Here is a 20,149-nt window from a genome sequence, read left to right on the forward strand (position 1 = left end):
CCCAGAGCCCCCTCCTGCACCCCAAATCCCTCAGCCCTGGCCTCACACCAGAGCCCACACCCCCAACTGGAGCCCTCACCCCATCCCACACTCCAACTGCCTGAGCCTGCCCAGTGAAAATGAGTGAGTGAGGATGGGGAGAGTGAGCAACGGGGGTAGGGTGACCAGATCACCCAGGTCAAATCAGAGCAAAAAAATCCCCACCGATTCCTCCTCCCTCCGCAAGTGCTGGAGGCCCCGAGGGGAGAGAGGGGGGAGCGGGCCGGGGTGAGTGTGAGTCCAGCTGGCCCCGAGCAGGCAGGACTCAGGCGCCAGGCAGCGGCTGTTCTCCCCACCTGGGCAGCAGGACTTGGGAGCAGCCGCTGCTGCGCTCAGCAGCTGCGGCTCTGGCGCCAGCCCCTGGCCACCTGGGCTGGCTGCCCAGCTGGTGCAATCCAGCAGGCCCCAGCCCCCGCATCCCGCCGAGTCCTGCAGACTGGGCTGCCGATGCCTCTGCCACGGGATTGCACCAGCCGGGCAGCCAGCCCAGACGCAACTGGCCAGGCTCCCCGCAGCAGTGGAGCTGCAGCGCGCTGCTCCCGAGTCCCCTGCCCAGGTGGGAGTCCTGCCTGCTCGGGCCAGGCCAGATGAGTCTCCTGGGCATGGCATGCTTGGAAAGAGGCGGGATTTGGGGAGGAGACAATGGGGCAGTGAGGGGGGGATGGAAGGATCCAATGGGCTTGTTTGTCAGTGTCCCGACCTAACATTGGTACAGTCCCGATAAAATCGGGACGTCTGGTCACCCTAAACGGGGGGGAAGGGGATGGAGTGAGTGGGGGGCAAGGCATCGGAGGAGGGGAGTGGCAGGGAGCAAGGCAAGTGTCTTCAGTGTTATGCGAGTAGAAAGTTGGCAACCCTACACTGCTGCCAGTCCAGCAGATGTTCTTTGGATAAACAGCAGACTTCGGTCTCAAGGGGCTTCAGCTCCCACTTGTCACAGCACTCAACAGATACACAGTGTGAAAGAAAAGGTTTCTTTGTGTCTCGCGCTAGAAACCTTTTTCAGGTCTGCAGCCAAACGACTGTGAGGAAGATGGATGGAATCACTGATTTTTACCATAGGGACTAAAGGGAAAGTGCCAGCCAATCTTGAGTAATGGAGAAGACAACCCTACCACCCTTTTCTCTACCAAATATCCCTTCCACACTTGTGCTTGTAGAAATGAGCAAAGTGGCCAGCCTAGCTGGGGAGTGACAGTTTAATGGGCTACCACATGGAAATTCTGAGTGTGACATTCTCCCAGCCTGGCTGGCATGTGATGGTGGCATGCAGCCTGTATAAAATGCACCTGTCTGTATATTCAGGGACTTACACTACATGGACCTGTTGTATAGTCTTGCCTGCAGTGTCCCTTGTGGAAGACACAGGACTAAGTTGTAATGAATTGAAAGGAGACTTGTTACCAAAGCTGCTGGACACAGAACCTGTGGTTCTGTCTAGCACTGTAGCTCCTTGAATGACTAACACAACCTGTGCTGACCAGTGTCACCACACAGGGTCTACTAAGTCCTAGCCGGGACAAAGCAGTCATGGAAGGAACTGCTAGTGCACTATATTACTCATTGCTAATGGGAAAAAAATACTAGTTTCCTTCACTAGTCAAAAGGACTGGTGCTGTAGTCAGATCCTGGTGTCAGGAAGCAGCACTGATAAAACAGATGGATATTCCATGGGATCACTACATTTCTGGTCCCTATGTGCCCGACAATCCAGGGAAGCATACAGGAACCTTGAAAGAGTGAGATGTATGGGAAGATCAGTAGGCAACTGCTTAGGGGATTTCTGGTCAGTTAATCAGAAATCCTGAATTGCTTACTCATGTTTCCATACAGTTGTGGGTCCCAAACGCCTATCAGAAGCCTTTTGGTCATTTCCTGTAAATCACTGCTTTAGCCAGAGTCTGGAACCTAAAGTTACCCACCACACTCTGACCAGTGGAGACAAAGACAGTATTTGTGAGGAGGAAATGACGCCGTAAGTGGCTGAGCTGCGTGGGTTGAAGGGAAGAAATGAGCAGGGACCGATTAAGTTAAGTCAGTCAATCACACATTTTCCTAGCTGGCTAATGCAATCTAGGGCCGGCCCTGATAGAGTCACTGCTGCAAAGAATGACTGGATTTCTTTAATTGCCTTTTCCTTTACTGGGGAAAGAGGCAGTTTCAAGGTCAACCAGTCGAGGGCAATTGTCATACTGTGCGCACATTGTGGAATATTTTTCCACTGGAGAAACAGGGAGACCTTAATCTTCACTACTAACAATCTTCTGGGGCTTGTCGGTCACTCTCCAGGGATAGATCAACCAATCACCTCTTAAGGATTCTAGGCAGCATAACCCAGACATTATTTCCGGTACTAAGAGTACAGGGAGTTTCCATCTGGCCCTTATAGGAGGAGGAGTTTATTATAATGCTACAGGGCTGCCTGTTCCAGTCATGGCTCTGGGAACACACACTCCTTGTCTTGATTTCCCTCTCACACGAGTGTCACAACATTGCAGCTCCACTGACTTCAGTGCAGTTACTCCTGATTTACCCCAGTGTGAGAGGAGACTCAGACCCAGCATGCATTCTAGGACCCAGTTTTGCTCATCACTGATAAAGTTAATTTTAGAGTCTGTTCATCAGCTTTAGCAACAAAGAGCACCTCCATTGGACCATGTCTGCTTGTTGGAGTCTTCATTTGGGTTGCTTGGGGCATTGGATCCCACACCCTACCTAGATAGGGTGACCAGACAGCAAGTGTGAAAAATCGGGACAGGAGTGGGGGGTAATAGGCACCTATATAAGAAAAAGATCCAAAAATCGGGACTGTCCCTATAAAATTGGGACATCTGGTCACACTACTCAGATCAAGCCTCCCAGCGTTATCAGAGCTCAGTTGAGTTGTTATGCAGACCCATGCCACAGCTAGTAAGAGAATTACACCAGTGCCCTCTGCTGTCCAGAGATCTGCACTGCACTGGGCAACAATGGAGAAGCCTTGTATTTTCCAGTGTGTGGGCTGATTGGGTAATTAAAGAGCTGGGCTTTGCCACTGCACTCTGGTCATCTAGAGCTGTTTTCATAGCCGCCTAGTCAGGGATGGTCTCTCATTGAGCCTGAATTCATTAACGGAGCAATTGAAGTCTTATTGTAAAAAGCTTGTCAGCCAATTAAAACAAGGCAGCTATTGAAAGGCAGCTGCCCCTTATTTGCTGGGTGCAGCATTCAGAAAGTTCAGAGGGTGGAAAGTCCCTCCTGCAGGGCACAAACTGTGAGCGGTAGTTTAAAAAATGCCCAGATTCTAATTAAAATTGGAATTCTTTATGCCACTGGCAGCCATCTTAATGGAAAAGAATGCCTGTGCAAACATTGGTTAGTCCTCATGCGTAAGACTTTACTGACAGGCCTCCCTCCTGCTTTGTCATTCCTACTCTGTTCTATACCCTGGTCAAAAGTCCCAGGTTCCAGGCCCCAATTGCAGTCATTTACACCAGTGTAAAGTGATTGCTGAGCAGGTGTAACATGCACTCATAGATTCATAGCATGTGAGACCCAGAAGAGACCATTAGATCAGCTAATCTGACTTCCTGCATAACACAGGGCACAGAATGTCCTTCAGTTACCCTTTTCCTGTAGGGTGACCAGATGTCCCGATTTTACAGGGACAGTCTTGATTTTGGGGTCTTTTACTTATATAGGCTCCTATTACCCCCCAGCCCCATCCTGATTTTTCACACTTGCTGTCTGGTCACCCTATTGTCCTGGGCCCAATAATTTGTGTCGGAGGCATAAAAGATAGGCAGCTGAGAATCAGTCCCAGAGGGTACAAACTGGGGATGGTGTCAACTCACTTTTCTGAGACTCCACTCATGTTAAGAGCAGATCTGGTTTCCATGGCAATCTGGCTTAGTGGAAGGCTTGCAGGTTTTGTGAATCCCCAATTTATCAGCCTTGTAGAGTGTATATTAATGGACACTGGGCAGTGAGGCGGATCATGAATGGTATGCATCCATTGGACTGGGGGAGGGGAGGTGGGCGTGGGGTTGTATAGTAAGGCTGAAGCAATTTGTTCTTTTGTCAATAAGAGATGAGGGTGGAGTGGTGTCTGGGGGGGGGGGGGGAGGGTGTCACAGGGTTAGGGGCTGTCATCAGTTCAGAAGGCACTGGAAGAATTTCCAAAGCTTTTTGCTGCAAACAGGGAGCACCATTTTCCCCATGTCCAATTGGAGAGAGGAGCACACGCAAGGCCTGCGTCCCATGTTGTGGCGACAAGGCTTGTCCATTATGACAAGGAGGAAGTTATATACAGAGCTGGATCAACTCAGTGAGAGCACATGGACCCTACAGTTTTGTGCATTCCCCTCGTGTTCTTAATGCTTTTACCCTGGCTCAGCTATCAGTGGGTTACCGTGCTCCCACTGGTGCTACCACCTCTTTTTACAGTCCGCCTTGGCTCTGCTCAGCCAGCCTTTCTCTCACCCACAGCCTGCCTCTTCACCTTTGCACAACTAACACGCAGCTACAAACCCTCCCGTAGGAGCTGCAGCAAGTAAACATGCACCTGAGGATCCCACCTGTCTACATAGCTTTCATCACAGCTCCCCCACACCTGCTAGGCCTCGCCAAAACAGTGCCCCTAAAACTGCTGTACCCTCAGCCTCAAGAGCTTGTTGGCTAAGATAGACCTGCTTTTACAGCCAATCTCCTTACGCACTTGAGTAATTTCCATGGTAAGCAAGCTGTGGTTTCTTCTGTCTGGGCCTTTCAGTTCCTTATAATATTAAGCCTTCTCTAATTTCTTTACTGCATCTTCTTTCTGGATGACAGGCTGAAGAAAATTGGACACTTCAACCACTGATCTGCCTTGACACAAGTTCCCACACACATCTCCCAAAGCATCTTCTAGAGACTGCAAGATCCCCAGAAATAGGGCACAGATATGTCACACAGAGGGGCACTGCTGCTACATGGGATGGGGACATCTTTTCCAATCTGTGTGCCAATAGGAGCTTCCTACTACCGTCAAATGTCACATTCCACAGTTGGAAGAAAACCTGCGTATTCAAGCTGTTCACACATCAAAGTATTTCTCAGAAGGAGTAGGATGAGCAGGTTTTACAGTTTGTAGGCTCTTAGGGAAGAGAAAGAGATCAGAAAATAGGTTGTGAATTGCCTTTCCTTCAGGTCCCCTGGCTTGGGAGCCAATCAGGTCATGACTTACCATACCCCCCTGTGCTGGTGCTAGTTCTGAAAAAATGCCCAGCCTCAGGTTTTGGCCTACGACAGGGCTTTTGTGGAATTTCTCAGGCTCTAAATCCCTCTCCGGACTTTTGGCTCTGCAGCAGCTCTTGCTGCGAAGGCCATGGGTAGTAAGTACAACAGTGAAAGTAACACTGAGGTCAGGATGGAGGGTCAAGTGAGTAAGGTAGTGGACTGAGGAGGCATAGGTTTAATTTCTGGTTCTGTCATAAACTTCTTATGTAACCTGGGTCAAGTTACTCAGTGTGATGCCTCCATTCTCCATCTGTTAAATGGGGCTAATGGCACTTGCTCACACCCCAGGGTTGTTGTTTGGAATAGACCTGAGAAATAGGTACTATCTGGGCAGGTCATAATGCAGGCACCACAGAGGTCAGAGTTCATTTTAAGTGTGTGTGTGTGTGTGTGTGTGTGTGTTATATATGTGTATGTTATGTAAAACATTCCAGAAAACTATATTAAAATTAAGGTTGCAAAGTTAAGCAGCTGAAAATTAGGAAATGCCAGTATTACAGTTGCCTGTGGTACTGTGGAATAACATCCTCAGGGGACTGGCTGGGTCAGGAAAGTGATTACTGGGAGTCTTTACCACTTTAAATCCAGCTCAGAGAGCAGCCAAAAGTTGCTGGCTGCTTTTTGTCGCCTAGACAGTGGATATAGCAGGGGATTGGGAGTTAGATCAGATCTTCTGGGTTCTATTCCAGCTTTGCCACTAACACTATGGGCAATCTTGTCAAGTAATTTCTTCTTTCCATTCTTCAATTTCTGTAAAATGGGGATAATGATACTTTTCAACCTTACAGAGGTGGCTGTGAGAATTAATGTTTGTAAAATGCTTTGAGATTTTCAAAATTCTGCAGGAGGGAAAATTCCCTCTACCACTCATGCCAAAATCCTGTAATTTAAGATCAGCCTTCATCTGATAAACCTGTTTAAGGATAATCATGCAAATGTTCTGGATACAGCACAACATGGCCAGTCTCTCAGGATCTGGAGAACAGGAACACCAGCACCTTCAAAGGATCTCAAACCCCCTTACACCACATCCTCCAAACCCCACTATCACTGCATTGAGGAAACATATGTCACAGTTTAGGGCACGATTCCCCCTCCATGGTCCAGCAAGGGCACCCAAGCTAGGCTCCTGCCTCCTCAGCCATCACCTCTCTTTGGTGGAGACCTGCCTCTCTCTCTTCTGATCAGGGTTTTTTCCAGGCTGCACAGTTCCCTATCTAGGCTGTGATGTTCCCAGCATGCCAGACAGCATAAACTGGCCTTTGTCTCTGCTGTGCTTTCTCCTCTGAGGCTATGAACAATTGCCCACCATTTTAAGTTACCACACAACTCTTTCTAAGCAAGCACATTTATTCTTAAAGTGAAAGCATTACAGAGAAAACATATTAAAACAATAAAAGAATTTACAAACGTGCTAGCAAGCTTACCGGAGTTCACCCCAACTCCAGCAAGAACTCTGGTAAGTGATCAGTCCTTCACACCCATACAGGGGTTCTTCTGTGATTACAATTTCATAACCGTTTTTGCTCAGAGCAAGAACACACATGAATACATCAGCATGTCCTTTATACAACTTGGGCTTTTGAACTTCAGATTCAAGGAACTGGTAATCAGCAGACAATGGTTCTCTCCTCAGGGCGTAGCCACAAATGGTTGTGTCCAGAGGTGGAAATTTACATTCACCTTCCCCCTGGTATTTCCTAGGAAACACACTTAACTTTTGTTTATCCCAAAAGTTCCTTCTTGTTTATCCCAAAAGTTCCTTCTTGTTTAAAATAATCATTTGAAGCTCAATTCATTCCCAAGTTTTGAATTGACCATGTCTCCCCCTCAAAGAAGTTACATCCAGTCCCAGAATAATACATAAACTTTGCATTCAATACAATGGATTCCAAAGATACTTAAACTTAATTCAATAAAGTTTTTCAAAGATATTGCAGGAAATGACTCAAACTGTCACAATGTGCCCTGAGAACACCATGCACTAGGATAAACTCAAAAACCAGGCACTGGAAGGAAGCCCACAGGACTCGCCAGATGTCAAAAGCTAAGACAGACCCCAGAATGCACCAAGAACAGCAGAAGAAGTACAGGAACAATTCTGTTGCCCTCCAGCCTAGGATGCAGAAGACATTCCAGTCTGGAAACAGAAACATTTGAGTGCACCTATATGGTCTGTCAGGCAAAGGACACGAAGAACCTAGGGCTCCTAGTAGGGTACAAGACTCCAATTGGAAACTCTTTCAGCTTACTGGAGGAACTTGCAGAGCTGCTGACCAGAAGAGTAGTGGAATCCCCCAGATTCCTTGTCCTCGGTGATCTCATTCTCCACATAGACAAGGCCACTGATACAACTGTATTAGATCTCATGGCCTCTGTGGGATTCTGCTAGGCAGTCTCTGGATCCGCACATATGCTGGACATTATCTTCAGCCTAGGAATGGATATTGGAGAGGTCACCAACATACCACTCTCTTGGTCTCATCACTGCCTCCTGCAAGCAAAGATCAGAGCCTTCCCTCCTTCCTGCCAGGACAGTGAGCCAAAGCTCGTCCACCTTTCTTCCCCCCCCAAAAAAGACTCATGAACTCCCTTGGTTTTCATCTCACCCTAGGAGAACAAGACATCCAACTACAAGGTCAAGGTGCCAATGAGTTAATACAGCAATACAATCACCTGTTGTCAACTACCACTGGCCACAAGCCATCCACTCCCCCCAACAATGACGTTATGGCCATGGACACAGGTAAAATCTCCATGCTCATACTGATGGATCTCTCTGCAGTTTTGATACAGCATACAACAAGGAATAGAGAGGTTATTTTTCCTCTATATTTGGCACTGGTATGATCTTTGCTGGAATACTGTGTCCAGTTCTGGTGCCCACAATTCAAGAAGGACATTGATAAATTGGAGAGGGTTCAGAGAAGAGCCACAAGAATGTTTAAAGGATTAAAAAAAGAGCTCCATCTATTTAGCTTAACAAAGAGAGGGTTAATGGGTCACTTGATTACATTTAATAAGTATCTAAATGGGGAACAAATATGTAATAATGGGCTCTTCAATCTAGCATACAAAGTGACTGGGAGTTGAAGCTAGACAAATTCAGACTGGAAATAAGGCTTATTATTTTAACAGTGAGAGTAATTAGAACAATTACCCAAGGGTTGTGGTGGATTCTCCATCACTGACAATTTTTAAATCATTTAAAGATTGGATGCTTTTCTAAAAGATCTGCTCTAGGAATTATTTTGGGGAAGTTTTATTGCCTGTGTTTAGACAGGAGATCAGACTAGGTGATCACAATGGTCCCTTCTGGACTTAGAATCTATTACTCTAGGTACTGCTACAAACACCTATGTGCCATAAAAGGGGTAGATGGCCCAGGATTAGAATCACTCCAACAGAACTCAGAATAAAGATGAATAGCTACTTCTCCTCTACAATATCTACGTGAGTCCACAGGGAGAGATGTGAGATGCCATGGGCTTGGCTGTGAACAGCATGCCAATGCCATTAAGCTGTATGTCTTATTCTCTACTGATGCTGCTACTAGAATGTCTACAGGAAATGAGCTATTGGAAAAAGACCAACTGGCTCATGCTGAACCCAGGCAAGACTGAAGAGATGCTGTCTGGAAGGGAAAACACTTTGATGAGCTTGTCAATACCTTGTCTCTACCTTTTGCTGAAGGCACACAGCCCCCATTCGTTAAAGTGGTGTGAAGCCTCTTGGTCTTGTTTGACTCCTCACTAAGTTTGGATGATCAGGTAGCACGAGTATCTCAAAAAGCCTTGTCCCTCTTACAGCTAGCTAGGAAATGTCATCCCTTTTTGTACAAGGACCTGGACACACTGATCCACGCCTTTGTCCCCTCCAGCTGTATTTCTGACTTCACTGTACCTGAAGCTGAATGTGAAGATGGTGTGCCAGCACCAGCTAGTTCAGAACGCAGCTGCCTGCCTTCTCCATGGCTCAGGCCTCAGTGAGCACACCAGGCCTCTGCTCAGGCCCCTCCCCTGGGACCCAGTCATTTTCCAAAGCCACTTTAAGGCCTTGGTCCTAATTTTCAAAGCTTTAATTAATTGATCAAGCCCCAGGTGCATCAAAGATTGAATTCCAATCTATGAGCAACCCCAGCATCTCTGCTCCTTTTGAGAACTGCATTGTCCCAGCGCCCAGAATGAAGCATATGGGAACTGGGGACACAGCATCTGGCTATGGAACAGCCTGCGGGAAGCTCACTGGCTGCTCTCCATGCTGCACTTTTTCTATGGATAGGGTCCTTTAGCCTGAACCAGGGCTGCCAGGCTGCCCTCTTGTACAAGCACTATAGTCACTCCCCCCCCCCGCCTCCAAAAAAGAGCAAAGTACTTTATATACACATACCCGCAGAGCACGGCTATATGGCCGTGTGCGCCGCAGGTGAGGGAACCTGTTTGGTGACAACACAGTAAACTGAGCTAATAACCATCCCTTGGCATCTGTAGCCCTTGCCAGCTGATGTATATTTACAGTAATTTCAGATCTACTGAATGAAGCTCCATGAACCTCCAGTCTGATTCCCTCAGTGAGGTGGTTCCGTATCATTATGCCTGTTCTATGTGGGGTGCAAACTGTACTTGAACCTTGAGCCTTTGCTACCTTGGTCGTGCTCTGTGGGACAAATGCTTCCTCAGCGTAAATGCATTGAAAGCAGCAGTGTTACAGCCAGATGCCAGTGGCCCACTCTGCAGCTGCACAAGGTTTCTGTTGCTCAATGCATCTTCTTACTTGAAAGATGCTCCCCTACCACTTTCCAAGACAGTGAGCCACCAGGCCTCCCCTTCGAAGTACAATATAAAGCATCCCTGAAACAAGCCTCATTGCTGATTTTGCTGCTGCACCAACTGAGGAAGGTGCTACCTTCCCAGAGGCTGTAGCTGCCTATGGGAAATGGTGTGAGGGGAGACTCCCCATTGACAAGGGAGGCCCTGCTGCCTGTAAAGCCATAATAGGCTCTGTAGCCCCCTCTCTGGTGGGTTTGAATGGCTCAGTTATGGTACCTGTTTCAGTGCAGAACGCATTGGTTTGCTGAGGGCGAGCGAACATACTGACACCACAGAGCAGTAGATAGGAGTGAAAAAGCAACCTGCCAGCAATAGCTTAGCCAATGCCCCTCAGCCGTTGGGTGTAGCACCATATATGTGCATGTGGGAGGGGTGGCGGTGAAGGGAATGACGAGGAGTCAGTTCTTCCCTTTCCCAAGGAAGCAGAACGTTTATAAATGCGGTTGTATCAGGGTTAACGCCACACATTCACAAAGAGCATCTCTCCTTTCCCCCACTCCCCTTATCTCTCTGGAGAGATGCCCATCAGCCAAAGTTGGAGGGTTTCCATGGCAACCAGGCAGCTGGTGTCTAGACACTGTGAGAGATGCCTTGCGATTGAGCTGCAATTCTAGGTCCCCTCAACCCTACACCCCCCCCCCGCCACACACACACTTCCACCCTTTTCCTTTCCATTTACTGCACACATGAATGACCAATGATGGAATGGAGTTTCCTTTCCACAGGCTGCGGGGTGTGTGGGGAAAATCCCAAAGCCACCTTCTCCTCAGCTTGACGAAGCAAGAAGGCAGCTGTGGCAACAGAGACAGATCTGACTGTCCTCAGAGGATTTAGCTTGGTCAGAAAATGTGAGGCAGCAGACAATTTGGTCTGCTAGGACCAACAGCATTGCCCCTTTCTTCTCCCTGCCCAGCTCTGGATCTCGGCTGATATGGGGCTGATCACAACACGGAGAGGAGTATCAGGATTGGGAGACCCAAATTGGAATGAATATTAGTGATATGTGACTGATTGCTACCTTTCCTGAGGACCTGACCTTCCCCCTCCCAACCCTTTCCTGGGACTCCCTCCCCCAGCATGCTCCATGACCCCCTTACCTGAGAAATCTTCTAAGAGTCAATGCAGGGAGCTGCAATCTTCTACTCCCCCATCCACTTCTCTCTGATGTCTTCTGGGCTATCTGGGCACCACTGCCACCTGCTGCTGCATGTGCCAGGGGATTGAGACCCCCCCTTGTGTGATCACTAAGGACGCTCTGAGCTCACTGGCTCTATGATGTCACCAGGATCCCTGGGTGGAGGTGAGCTCACAATATTCCCGAGGGGAGCCTGAGCTAAGATGGAACTGCAGAGGGCCCTGTGGAGAGCTACCAGCCCCACACACCTTTCCCCTCATTTATAAGTGTGAAGTTACAAGAAAGGAATAGTGTGAGTAAACAGGTAGATTTACACATCATCAAGAATTATACTTCCATACATCTGTTTATAGGAAAGGAGCCCTCTATACAATGGACAGACACTTCCCTCCAAAAAAGCTGTTTTATTGTTCCCTTTCAACTGAGAAGGCGCTCTAGGTGTGCTGTGGGCCAGCTACTGATCTGACTGTAGTGAGTGACTCATCAGACAATTGTGAAGACTAGCAGGAGACATTCCTCATGGAGGAGAGACCCATGATAGACTCTGTTTCCCCTCTCTCCAGTATTCAACAGGCCCACAAAGGTCACTCAGTGAAGCAGACTGGGCCTTCAAAGGGACAGTGGTTTCCATGGAACTCTTAACAGGCTACGTGATGTATGAGGCATTTCAGTGGAGGGGGACTGGGGCAAGGATGCATTTTAGAGATAGATGGGGAAGGGAGAATGGTAACTGCAGTGGCTCTGAGCCTGAAATGGATTCCATTTCAACAGTCTCAGACTTATCATGCTATGCCTGGAATCAGCTTTTGAGTGGCTGGGTAGCTAGCTAGCTAGATCCAAGCTGAGAAGTTCAGCTCTGGATCCAAACATCATCACAGCTTGGAGTGGCTGAGATCTGAGGTTTTGATTGGGACCCCTAAACCAGAGCTTCCAAAGTTAAAAAAAAATATAATTTAAATACAGCTGCCTCTGGGCTGGAACATGACTGCCGATAGCAGTGTAGTAGACCCTGCACAACACTTGAGAGCAGTGAAGGACTCTGGGGGAGAGGGGAAGGTAGACCACCATTGTGACTCCCTTAGGCTGGGGCCAGAGCAGAGGTCAAGGTGAATGCAAGCTGGTTGGATGTGGAATACTGTAGTATAAGGAATGAGACAATAATTTCTGAGCGAGGAGCATGAGCAATAATTCTGAAAATCATGGAAAAGCGACAAAGGCAAAATCCCTGAGTCGGCTGTATTAAACTCAAAGTGTTTGTGTAATTTCTTTTCTCTTGGTGTTGACTGTGACAATTTACAGATCTGTAAGAGAACAGAAAGGAAAAAGAGAACAAAACCAAAGCCACCAGCCACAAAAATATGATCAGTGGAGAGGTTACTACTACTATGGTCAGGTGCTGAAGTCTGCTTGAATTTAATTAATCTTGGCAAGTCAAATGGAGCTGGGCAGGTCCCAAGAGGCAACATTTACCCAGAAATCCACTCAACCTAATTTCACTAATGTAGGGCAGTGGAGGGACTTGGAGCGGGTCCTGCAAGCTCAGCCATTAGAACGTGGCGTAGGCGAAAGCAGCTGGAAGTGCCACCATCCAATGAAACTGCTGCCTGCCTGCCTAGCTCAGCTTTATAGCAACCGTAGCTGCATATGTTCAAGGCACTCACTTGCCAGTGGGGTTCTCAGACACAGTTCTCCCCCTTTCCAGGAAATAAATGGAGCACTGAAAGGCAGGAGATTTTTTCAAGTTCATTTCAGCAGGGCTCTGTAATTCAGTTCCATGCTTTACACTCCCTGGCACAGTACTTGGAGGACCGAATCCAGAGAGGTGATGAGCACTTACCACTGCCACCTGAAGTTAATAGGGATGTAGATTCTCAGCCCCTCTCAGAATCAGGCCCAAAGTCCACTCCAGGAGGGCACAGAAATATACTTCAGCTTCAATCTACCAAACAACCCCATAGTTTAATACTGGTGCAAATGCACCATGTCAATTTAAAGCATCACACAAGGGCTCTGAGGTGGCCCAGTGGGTTTCTGAACCAGGTCTTCTCCTCCAAAATCCAGGATTAAAATGAGAGTGGTTGCATCTCAGCTGAATCTCAAGTCTGACATTTGTCCCTAACCCAGAATCACCACACATATGGGAAGAATTCAAAAAGCCACTCCTTCTTTGTCCTTTGGCCTCCCTTGCTTTATTTTTTTGCATATCCCAAGTCCCTTCAGCTTCATGTCACTGCCCTTCCCATTTCTTCTCAATCTCCTGGCACATCCTATTCCATGTTCTGACATACCCCAGGGCCTCTCCTCTCATTTTCTGGGTGCTGGGGCTCCATTTGCTGTCTGTACATAACCAGCCTCCCTTGCTCCAGCTGATGGCCTCTCCTGCCACATCTCTAGCTATCTGAGCCTCTCCTGCTCCAGCTCCATGTATCTCAGACCCACTGGCCTGTTTCCAAATAAACCAATGCCTCTTCTTTGTTCATACTCCGCCCACAAAAATGGAGAGGCAGGGTCATGGGAGAAGGTCTCACAATGTCAATGCATTGAATCTTAGCATGCCTGGCAGGAGCAGGTGTGGCAGTTTCTATGGGGGTGGAAAGTTGGCCACCCAAAAGGAGCTGCAGCTGGTGCATTTCAATTTTGAAAAAGGGAAGGAAAATTTTGGCTCAATGGGCCTGATTCTCCCTTGCCTTGCATCTCGTATCACTATTTATGCCTATACAACGAGAGTACAACGTGGGTGTCAAATGCCACCGCCTGTGTTGCTGACAGGCAAATTACACATCCACGCTGCACCAATGTAAATGACAACCCAAGGTGCAAGGGAGTGGAGAATTAGGCCCAATATCAAGAAAAGCCTTCTGACAAGTGACAGCTAATAGATAACTGCCTAGTAGTCTCCTAAGGAAAGGGGTGGAAGCCCCTTCGTGTGGGACATTTAAAGTTAGACTGGAGAAATCCCTGGTCAGAACACATACCCAGGAAGAAGCATGCTCTAGTGAGAGAAGGGGGAGAGAGAGAGGCTATTTTACATACTTTTAGGAGTCAGATCCTCAGCTGGTGTAAATTGGTACTGAAATCAATGGAGCTACATCAGATTATACCAGCTGAGGATCTGTCCCTAGGTCTTTTCCAACTCTGATGTCTAGGATTCTGTGATGTAGCATTTCTGTGCTTTGAACCTGTTTTGCACACAATTGTATATCCTTGTGCTGCCACCTGTGATCAAACCTCGTTGCGGACCAGTAGGTTCTGATTTTTCACTGTCCTCAAATTCAGTGAGACACTGCCATAGCTGTTAAGCAAAAACACATCCCAGCAGCAGCCGGTGCACATGTGCTCAGAACACTTCCCCTCCCAGATGCTCCCTGCTCAGATCCAAGCAAGAGCGAGGCAGATAACTGAATCTTGCTTGCTAACTTTCTTCATGGAGCAGGTTTCTCGTTTATTTATGTGAATTCAGTGCTGGTGAAAGGTGACTGGGACTGCCCTGGTGACTGAAGCCTTGATTCCCTTGTCCAGCCGAGCTGTGCTTGGTGCAGGGCCCGAGTGGGTGACAAAGGTGGCTTTATGTCACTTTTGTGGCTCCCTGATTCCAGACCCAACCAGGGGCCAGGTGAGTCCCAGTATAAGTTAGAGCAGTCATGAGGCCAGGCTGTCAATAAAGTCCTTATGGCTCTGCCTATGACCCTGATACTGGGCAAAGTGAAGGGGGATAGTGTTGAGCCACCACACAAGTTCCATGCCACCTGAGGATTCCCCTATGCCAGGAGTATGACCTGGGGTGAGATCTGCCACTTTTCAGCCCCTTTGTCCCATTGGAGCAGGGGTGGGAAAACTACAGCCCACGGGCTGGATCTGGCCTGCTAGCCGTTTTAAGCTGGCCCTCGAGCTCCTGCTGGGGAGCAGGGTCTGGGGCTTGCCCAGCTCTGGCACTCTAGCTGGGATGCAGGGTCAGGGGGACCGCTCCACACGGCTCCTGGAAGCTGAGGCATGGCCCCCCCTCTGGCTTCTACGTGCTCCAATGGCCCTTTCTGGTGCTCCAATGGGAGTTGCAAGGGCAGTGCCTGCGGATGGTGCAGTGTGCAGATCCAGCTGGCCGCGCCTCTGCATAGGAGCCGGAGAAGGGACATGCCGCTGCTTCCGGGAGCCACTTGAAGTAAGCACTACCCGGATCCTGCACCCCTGAGCCTCTCTCTGTGCCCCAACCTCCTGCCCCAGCCCTGATCCCCCTCCTGCCATCTGAACCCCTCGGTCTGAGCCCAGAGCACCCTCCTATGCCCCAAACTCATCCCAAGCCCCACCCCAGAGCTCACATCCCCAGCTCCTGCTCCCGCTCCTGCACCCCAGCCCCAATTTTGTGAGCATTCTTGGCCCTTGTGCCAAAAAGTTTGCCCACCCCTGCACTAGAGCAATGTAAAGGGGCTGTAGTGTGGCAGAACATTGTGCACTGAAGCCTTCTGTTTATCCACTGAGCATGAACAGCACAAGGCAGCATTAGTGTGAGCTTCCATGCACTGCTCTGAGCCTGCCAGTACCCCACATTTAGAGCCTGGTATTGCATTTCTTGACCACCCAAAACTGTCAATTAAGTCCATAGGTATTTTAAGTGATGCCCCAGGCTTCAGGACCAGGACCTTAATTGCTAAGGTACATAGAGAGGTGTTATGACCTACCGGATTGAGCATGGGGATTGACACAAATTCTAAAGCAGGCTCTGATACTGTGTAGCCTGGACTAGTCATGTGAACCATTCTGTGCCTCAGTTCCTCCATCTCTGTAAAACTGAGTTAATTTTTACCCACCTAACTGGGGAGTTGATTAAGTTAATGTTGGCACAGCAGTATATACATTTTCACTGTACATAATGCCAATACAGAACAAAATTCCAGGGGTAGTTCTTATGTTGTTTGAACTGGTTCACCCACCTCTAGCTTTTTGCGTGTGTGTGTGTGTGTGTGTGTGTGTGTGTGTGTGTGTGTGTGTGTGTGTGTGTGTGTGTGTGTGCAAGCATGCATGCTTCACCCACCCATCCTGTGTATGCCTGCCTGTAAGAAAATCTGTAGATGGCTTTGTTTCAGAAGGCTCAGATGAGTCCTTGCAGAGTCTGCGCTGCTAGCAGATAAAACAATCTTGTAGCTAAAACTCACCCCTAGGTGTTAGAACTCCTGGGTTCTATTGTCCTTTCCCACTGTGTGACCATGGGCAAATCACATCTTTTTCTCTGTGCTTCCATTTCTCCATCATAAAACCCTCAGCTAGCCAGCACTAGAGATGAGTTGTGGGATGGGGGAGAGACCCAACCAATGTAAAATTGTTGTAGCTGCAAGAAAGTTTAGTAAAACCATTAAGATCGCTTGACCTGTTTGGGCTCCCCAACCCTGTGTGCGTCCCATTTAAATCAGCAGCTTATTTCACTCCCTGTTGATTGTTGTAGTTGTACTAATTCATGCAAGGGAGGCCTCGCAAAGCTGTTGGATTTTGTTGCTTAAGAGCAAGTGAAAGCAAACATGTATATGCTTCTGCTGGCTGGAAGTCTGCAGCCCCAGGGACAAGGCAGGGTTACTGGGCCAAGGTGCTGCACAACAGATTTTTTTGGGGAACTATTACAGTAGGAGCTCAGTGTGACACCTGGGTTGGCGTCCAAGCAGTGTAAGTGCAATAAAAGCACTTAATTGGCTCAGGAGGCAGGGGGGTTGCACACATTTTAAAGGCTATCCTTAGGGACGTAGGGTTAGGGAAGGTATTTAAAGAGGTAGGTTAAGGGGTCTTGGCTGTTTGCCAAGGTTGGTAGTAAATGCATGTCTGCCATCTGATGGCACTGAATAGCTTAGCAAAATTGAGTTGGTCTCAGTTCAATTCCTAAGACTATCCACATGCCAAGAGGCAGCCTCACTGATGTTCAGCAAGGAGTCCTAGTCCAGTGCAAGAAGTGAATGGGCTACATGTGACCAAACTCCCCTTTACAGGATGGTCACTGCATTTCAGGGCTGAGGCACATCAGTGGGGGCAGGGGAGGGAGAGGAGAGGGTTTGCTCTGCCACTGCCCTTTCTGTGCGTCTTGCACTGCTGAACCAAGCACTTTAGCTTGCAGTGGTGTCAATTCACTACCTTTCACCAGCACTACACTAATATGACTGTTTTTAAAGAAATGTAACCAACCCTATACACACAGAGGGACAGTCCTGAAGTCAACCATTATGACAAGTGAGTCCTGGAATCTTCTATCCGTGTGCTCACTATTTATGGTCCTGATTCTCCACTCCGTTGTATCTTGTGTAGTCAGTTACCGTTGGGCAAAGCAGACCAGATTCTCCAGTGCATTACGGCAGCTTTGCATCACAAACTACAAAAGTGCAAAGTTGGTTTATAGCCCCAGCAATCCCCTAGGCTCAGACAAGATGTGTGGGTGTCAGGGATGCTTCAGCAACAGTTCACTCAGCCCCCCTTACTACAGGAGAATGGGCTGGATGACCCAAAAGCAGGTCCATTCCAACTTAAATCATTCCACTTCCATCTACTTTGTCTCCCCCCTAATGCCCCCCCCTTCCTGATCTCTTGTTTAATACATGTCTAGAATGACACCTGTTTAAAGTATTTTACTTTAACATTTCATGTTAACTGAGGGCAGGTGATAGTTGTCTGATGGCCTCTAGTCACAGCTCAGGCAGATGTATCTTTACAGGATGTCAGGAACCTCAGGAGGTCATCTAGTCCAACCCCCTGCTCAAAGCAAGACCAATCTCCAGACAGATTTTTTTCCCCAGATCCCTAAACAGCCCCCTCAAGAATTGAACTCACAAGCCTGGGTTTAGCAGGCCAACGTGCAAACCACTGAGCTATCCCTCCCCCCAAACTAGTGCATCAAACAAGGTTTGAACTCACAACCTCAGCATCACTCCCCACAACACTGCTTTATAAGTACTGTGTGCTAACCCGTTGCACCACTAGAGCCCATAGAAAGTCCTGAAGGAGAAATTAGAGAATAAGAACCCTTCTATAACTTCTTATAGCATTTAATAGAAAATTAGCTCCCTGCTATAGACTTCTGTACTTTTTAAAAAAAATCTATAGATATAGGTTCCTATTTGCTATTCAATTCTATAGGGTTCTAGAATAATTTCCGCAGAACTCTGTCATGTGTATAGAGAACCTTGGTCTCATCCCTATCAAAATCTATAGGACTTTTCCGTATGGCTAAGTAACCTTCCAAACACTTAGGAGTGAGTGGAGAGTTCACTCTTCACGGCCTACTTAAGAGTAGACCGGGGAAAAAACATGAGCTAATGTATAGAAGGAAACAACCTGCAACTGGCTCTAGGGGTTGGGCAGGGATTTAGGATAAACTAGGTGATCTAACAGGTGTGTTGCCTCTCTACAATTGTGTTTGTATGGTTGATTCACTCCTTCAGCCTTTCTGTTCTGGCTCCCTAAATCAGAAGGTTAATTAGTGCTTATCATGATGTTGGTTTGTGTGAAGCATACACCTGTCCACTAGGATCTGGACAATATAAATTCATTTCACACAGTCACCTACACACATGCCAGATAAGAACTGTCAGATTTTGGCCCATTTGGGAACAAGGACCTGGAGTCATTCAGGACCCCTGCAACAAGTGTGTGAAAAGTACACTGTAGCTCAGACAACTAACCCTCACGTCTCTCTTTCCCCACTAGATGCTGTAGAAGAAACCAAACCTACTGAAAGTGCCCAGCAGGAAGAGGTGAAAGAAGATGAGAACAAGGCGGACCAAGAAAATGCCTGAACATTAAGAAATGACTCCCTACTGCCCCTCACTTCCCCTTTCCTGTATCCTTCTTCCTGTACCCACCCCCGATCTTGATTCCCACCTCTTGCTCGCCCCCGTGGGCCTGTCCGTCCCTCCCGCATCCCACTTAAACCCCTTTTCTCTCTGTGTGGCAAACATTTAAAGAAAAAAAAAGCAAAAAAAAAAAAAAAAAAGCAGGAAAAATCCCAGTCGACCAGTGTGGCTTAAACATTTCTTTGTTTCTTGGTGTTGTTATGGCGAGTTGTTTGGTAATGATGATGATCCAATCATTTTGGGAAAATTCTTGCACTGTATCAGAGTTCTTTGATCTGGCGCGTGCGTGTGTTTGTCTGCCCGCCGCGAGCGCTCTCTCTCTCTCTTCCCCCTCCCCTCCCTCTCTGTTCCAAGTGTGTGTGCAATGTTCCGTTCATCTGAGGAGTCCAGACTTACCAAGTGAGTTAAAAATGAAAAAAAACCCACATTTTTCTTTTTCTTCCTTTTTCAATGTGATGGAATGAACTAAAGAGAACAAAAAAACAAACAAACGAAGGAAAATTAACCCCCCCACCCCCGTTTGTTTTAAAAAATAAAGCAAAATGTGCCAATTAGCGTCACGCGTGGCTCCAGGCTCCTTTTTCAAACTGAACGACGATGATAATAATAAATAAGAATAATGATCATGATACCAGTGTCTTGCGTTTATATAGTGCCGTCCGTCCTGATGGAGTATGTTGGGAGATTCTTGCTTTGGACAACATGTTGGGTGGAGCATCTTCTGCTCCAGCCAACACAACACAGCAGGACAGTGGTGATGCCATCAGAAACTACTGAGGGAATTTCAGAGAGGCAGGCTGGCATTAGGTTGGATTTTGGCCTGGGCATCAGGGTTAATGTGCTGACTCCTGCATAAAACACACCAAAAAAACCCAACCTACTGTGGGACCCTTAGGGTTTGATCATGACAGTCACTCAACACCGCATGGTGAAGACTCTAGGGTAGCTCAGGCGTGGCCACGTGCGGCCTCGAGGCTCTAAGCTGTGGCCCTCAATGGTGACTGCATTAGGAAGAAAATCTGTGTTTGATTAGGAATTGACAATGTGCTCCCTCAGCAGGCCCTGTGCCT

The 20,149-nt window shown here is 47.8% G+C and overlaps 1 protein-coding gene and 1 long non-coding RNA gene across 11 annotated transcripts in view; one reads left to right on the forward strand and one right to left on the reverse strand.

Annotated features, from left to right (window-relative positions):
* LOC120399785 overlaps window positions 1–11,350 on the reverse strand; it is a 48,740-nt gene extending 37,390 nt beyond the window's left edge. For all 9 annotated transcript variants that reach the window (XR_005595388.1, XR_005595391.1, XR_005595384.1 and 6 more), the window contains exon 1: window positions 11,222–11,350. This is a non-coding gene — a long non-coding RNA (uncharacterized LOC120399785). The remainder of the gene's footprint in view (window positions 1–11,221) is intronic.
* GAP43 (growth associated protein 43) overlaps window positions 1–19,229 on the forward strand; it is a 75,904-nt gene extending 56,675 nt beyond the window's left edge. The window contains exons 1-2 of one of the 2 annotated variants that reach the window (XR_005595360.1): window positions 11,420–11,551; window positions 18,934–19,229. Coding sequence is in view for 1 of the 2 variants with exons in the window: in XM_039528144.1 (XP_039384078.1) it covers window positions 18,934–19,022 (89 nt within the window). In the remaining variant the exon portion in view is untranslated. Of the gene's footprint in view, window positions 1–11,419; window positions 11,552–18,933 lie in introns of those variants that run through there. The other variant, XM_039528144.1, reaches the window with a different exon arrangement.
* The last annotated feature ends 920 nt before the right edge of the window (window positions 19,230–20,149 follow it).

This window comes from Mauremys reevesii, linkage group 1, assembly GCF_016161935.1.
Source record: "Mauremys reevesii isolate NIE-2019 linkage group 1, ASM1616193v1, whole genome shotgun sequence".
NCBI classification, from domain to species: domain Eukaryota; kingdom Metazoa; phylum Chordata; order Testudines; family Geoemydidae; genus Mauremys; species Mauremys reevesii.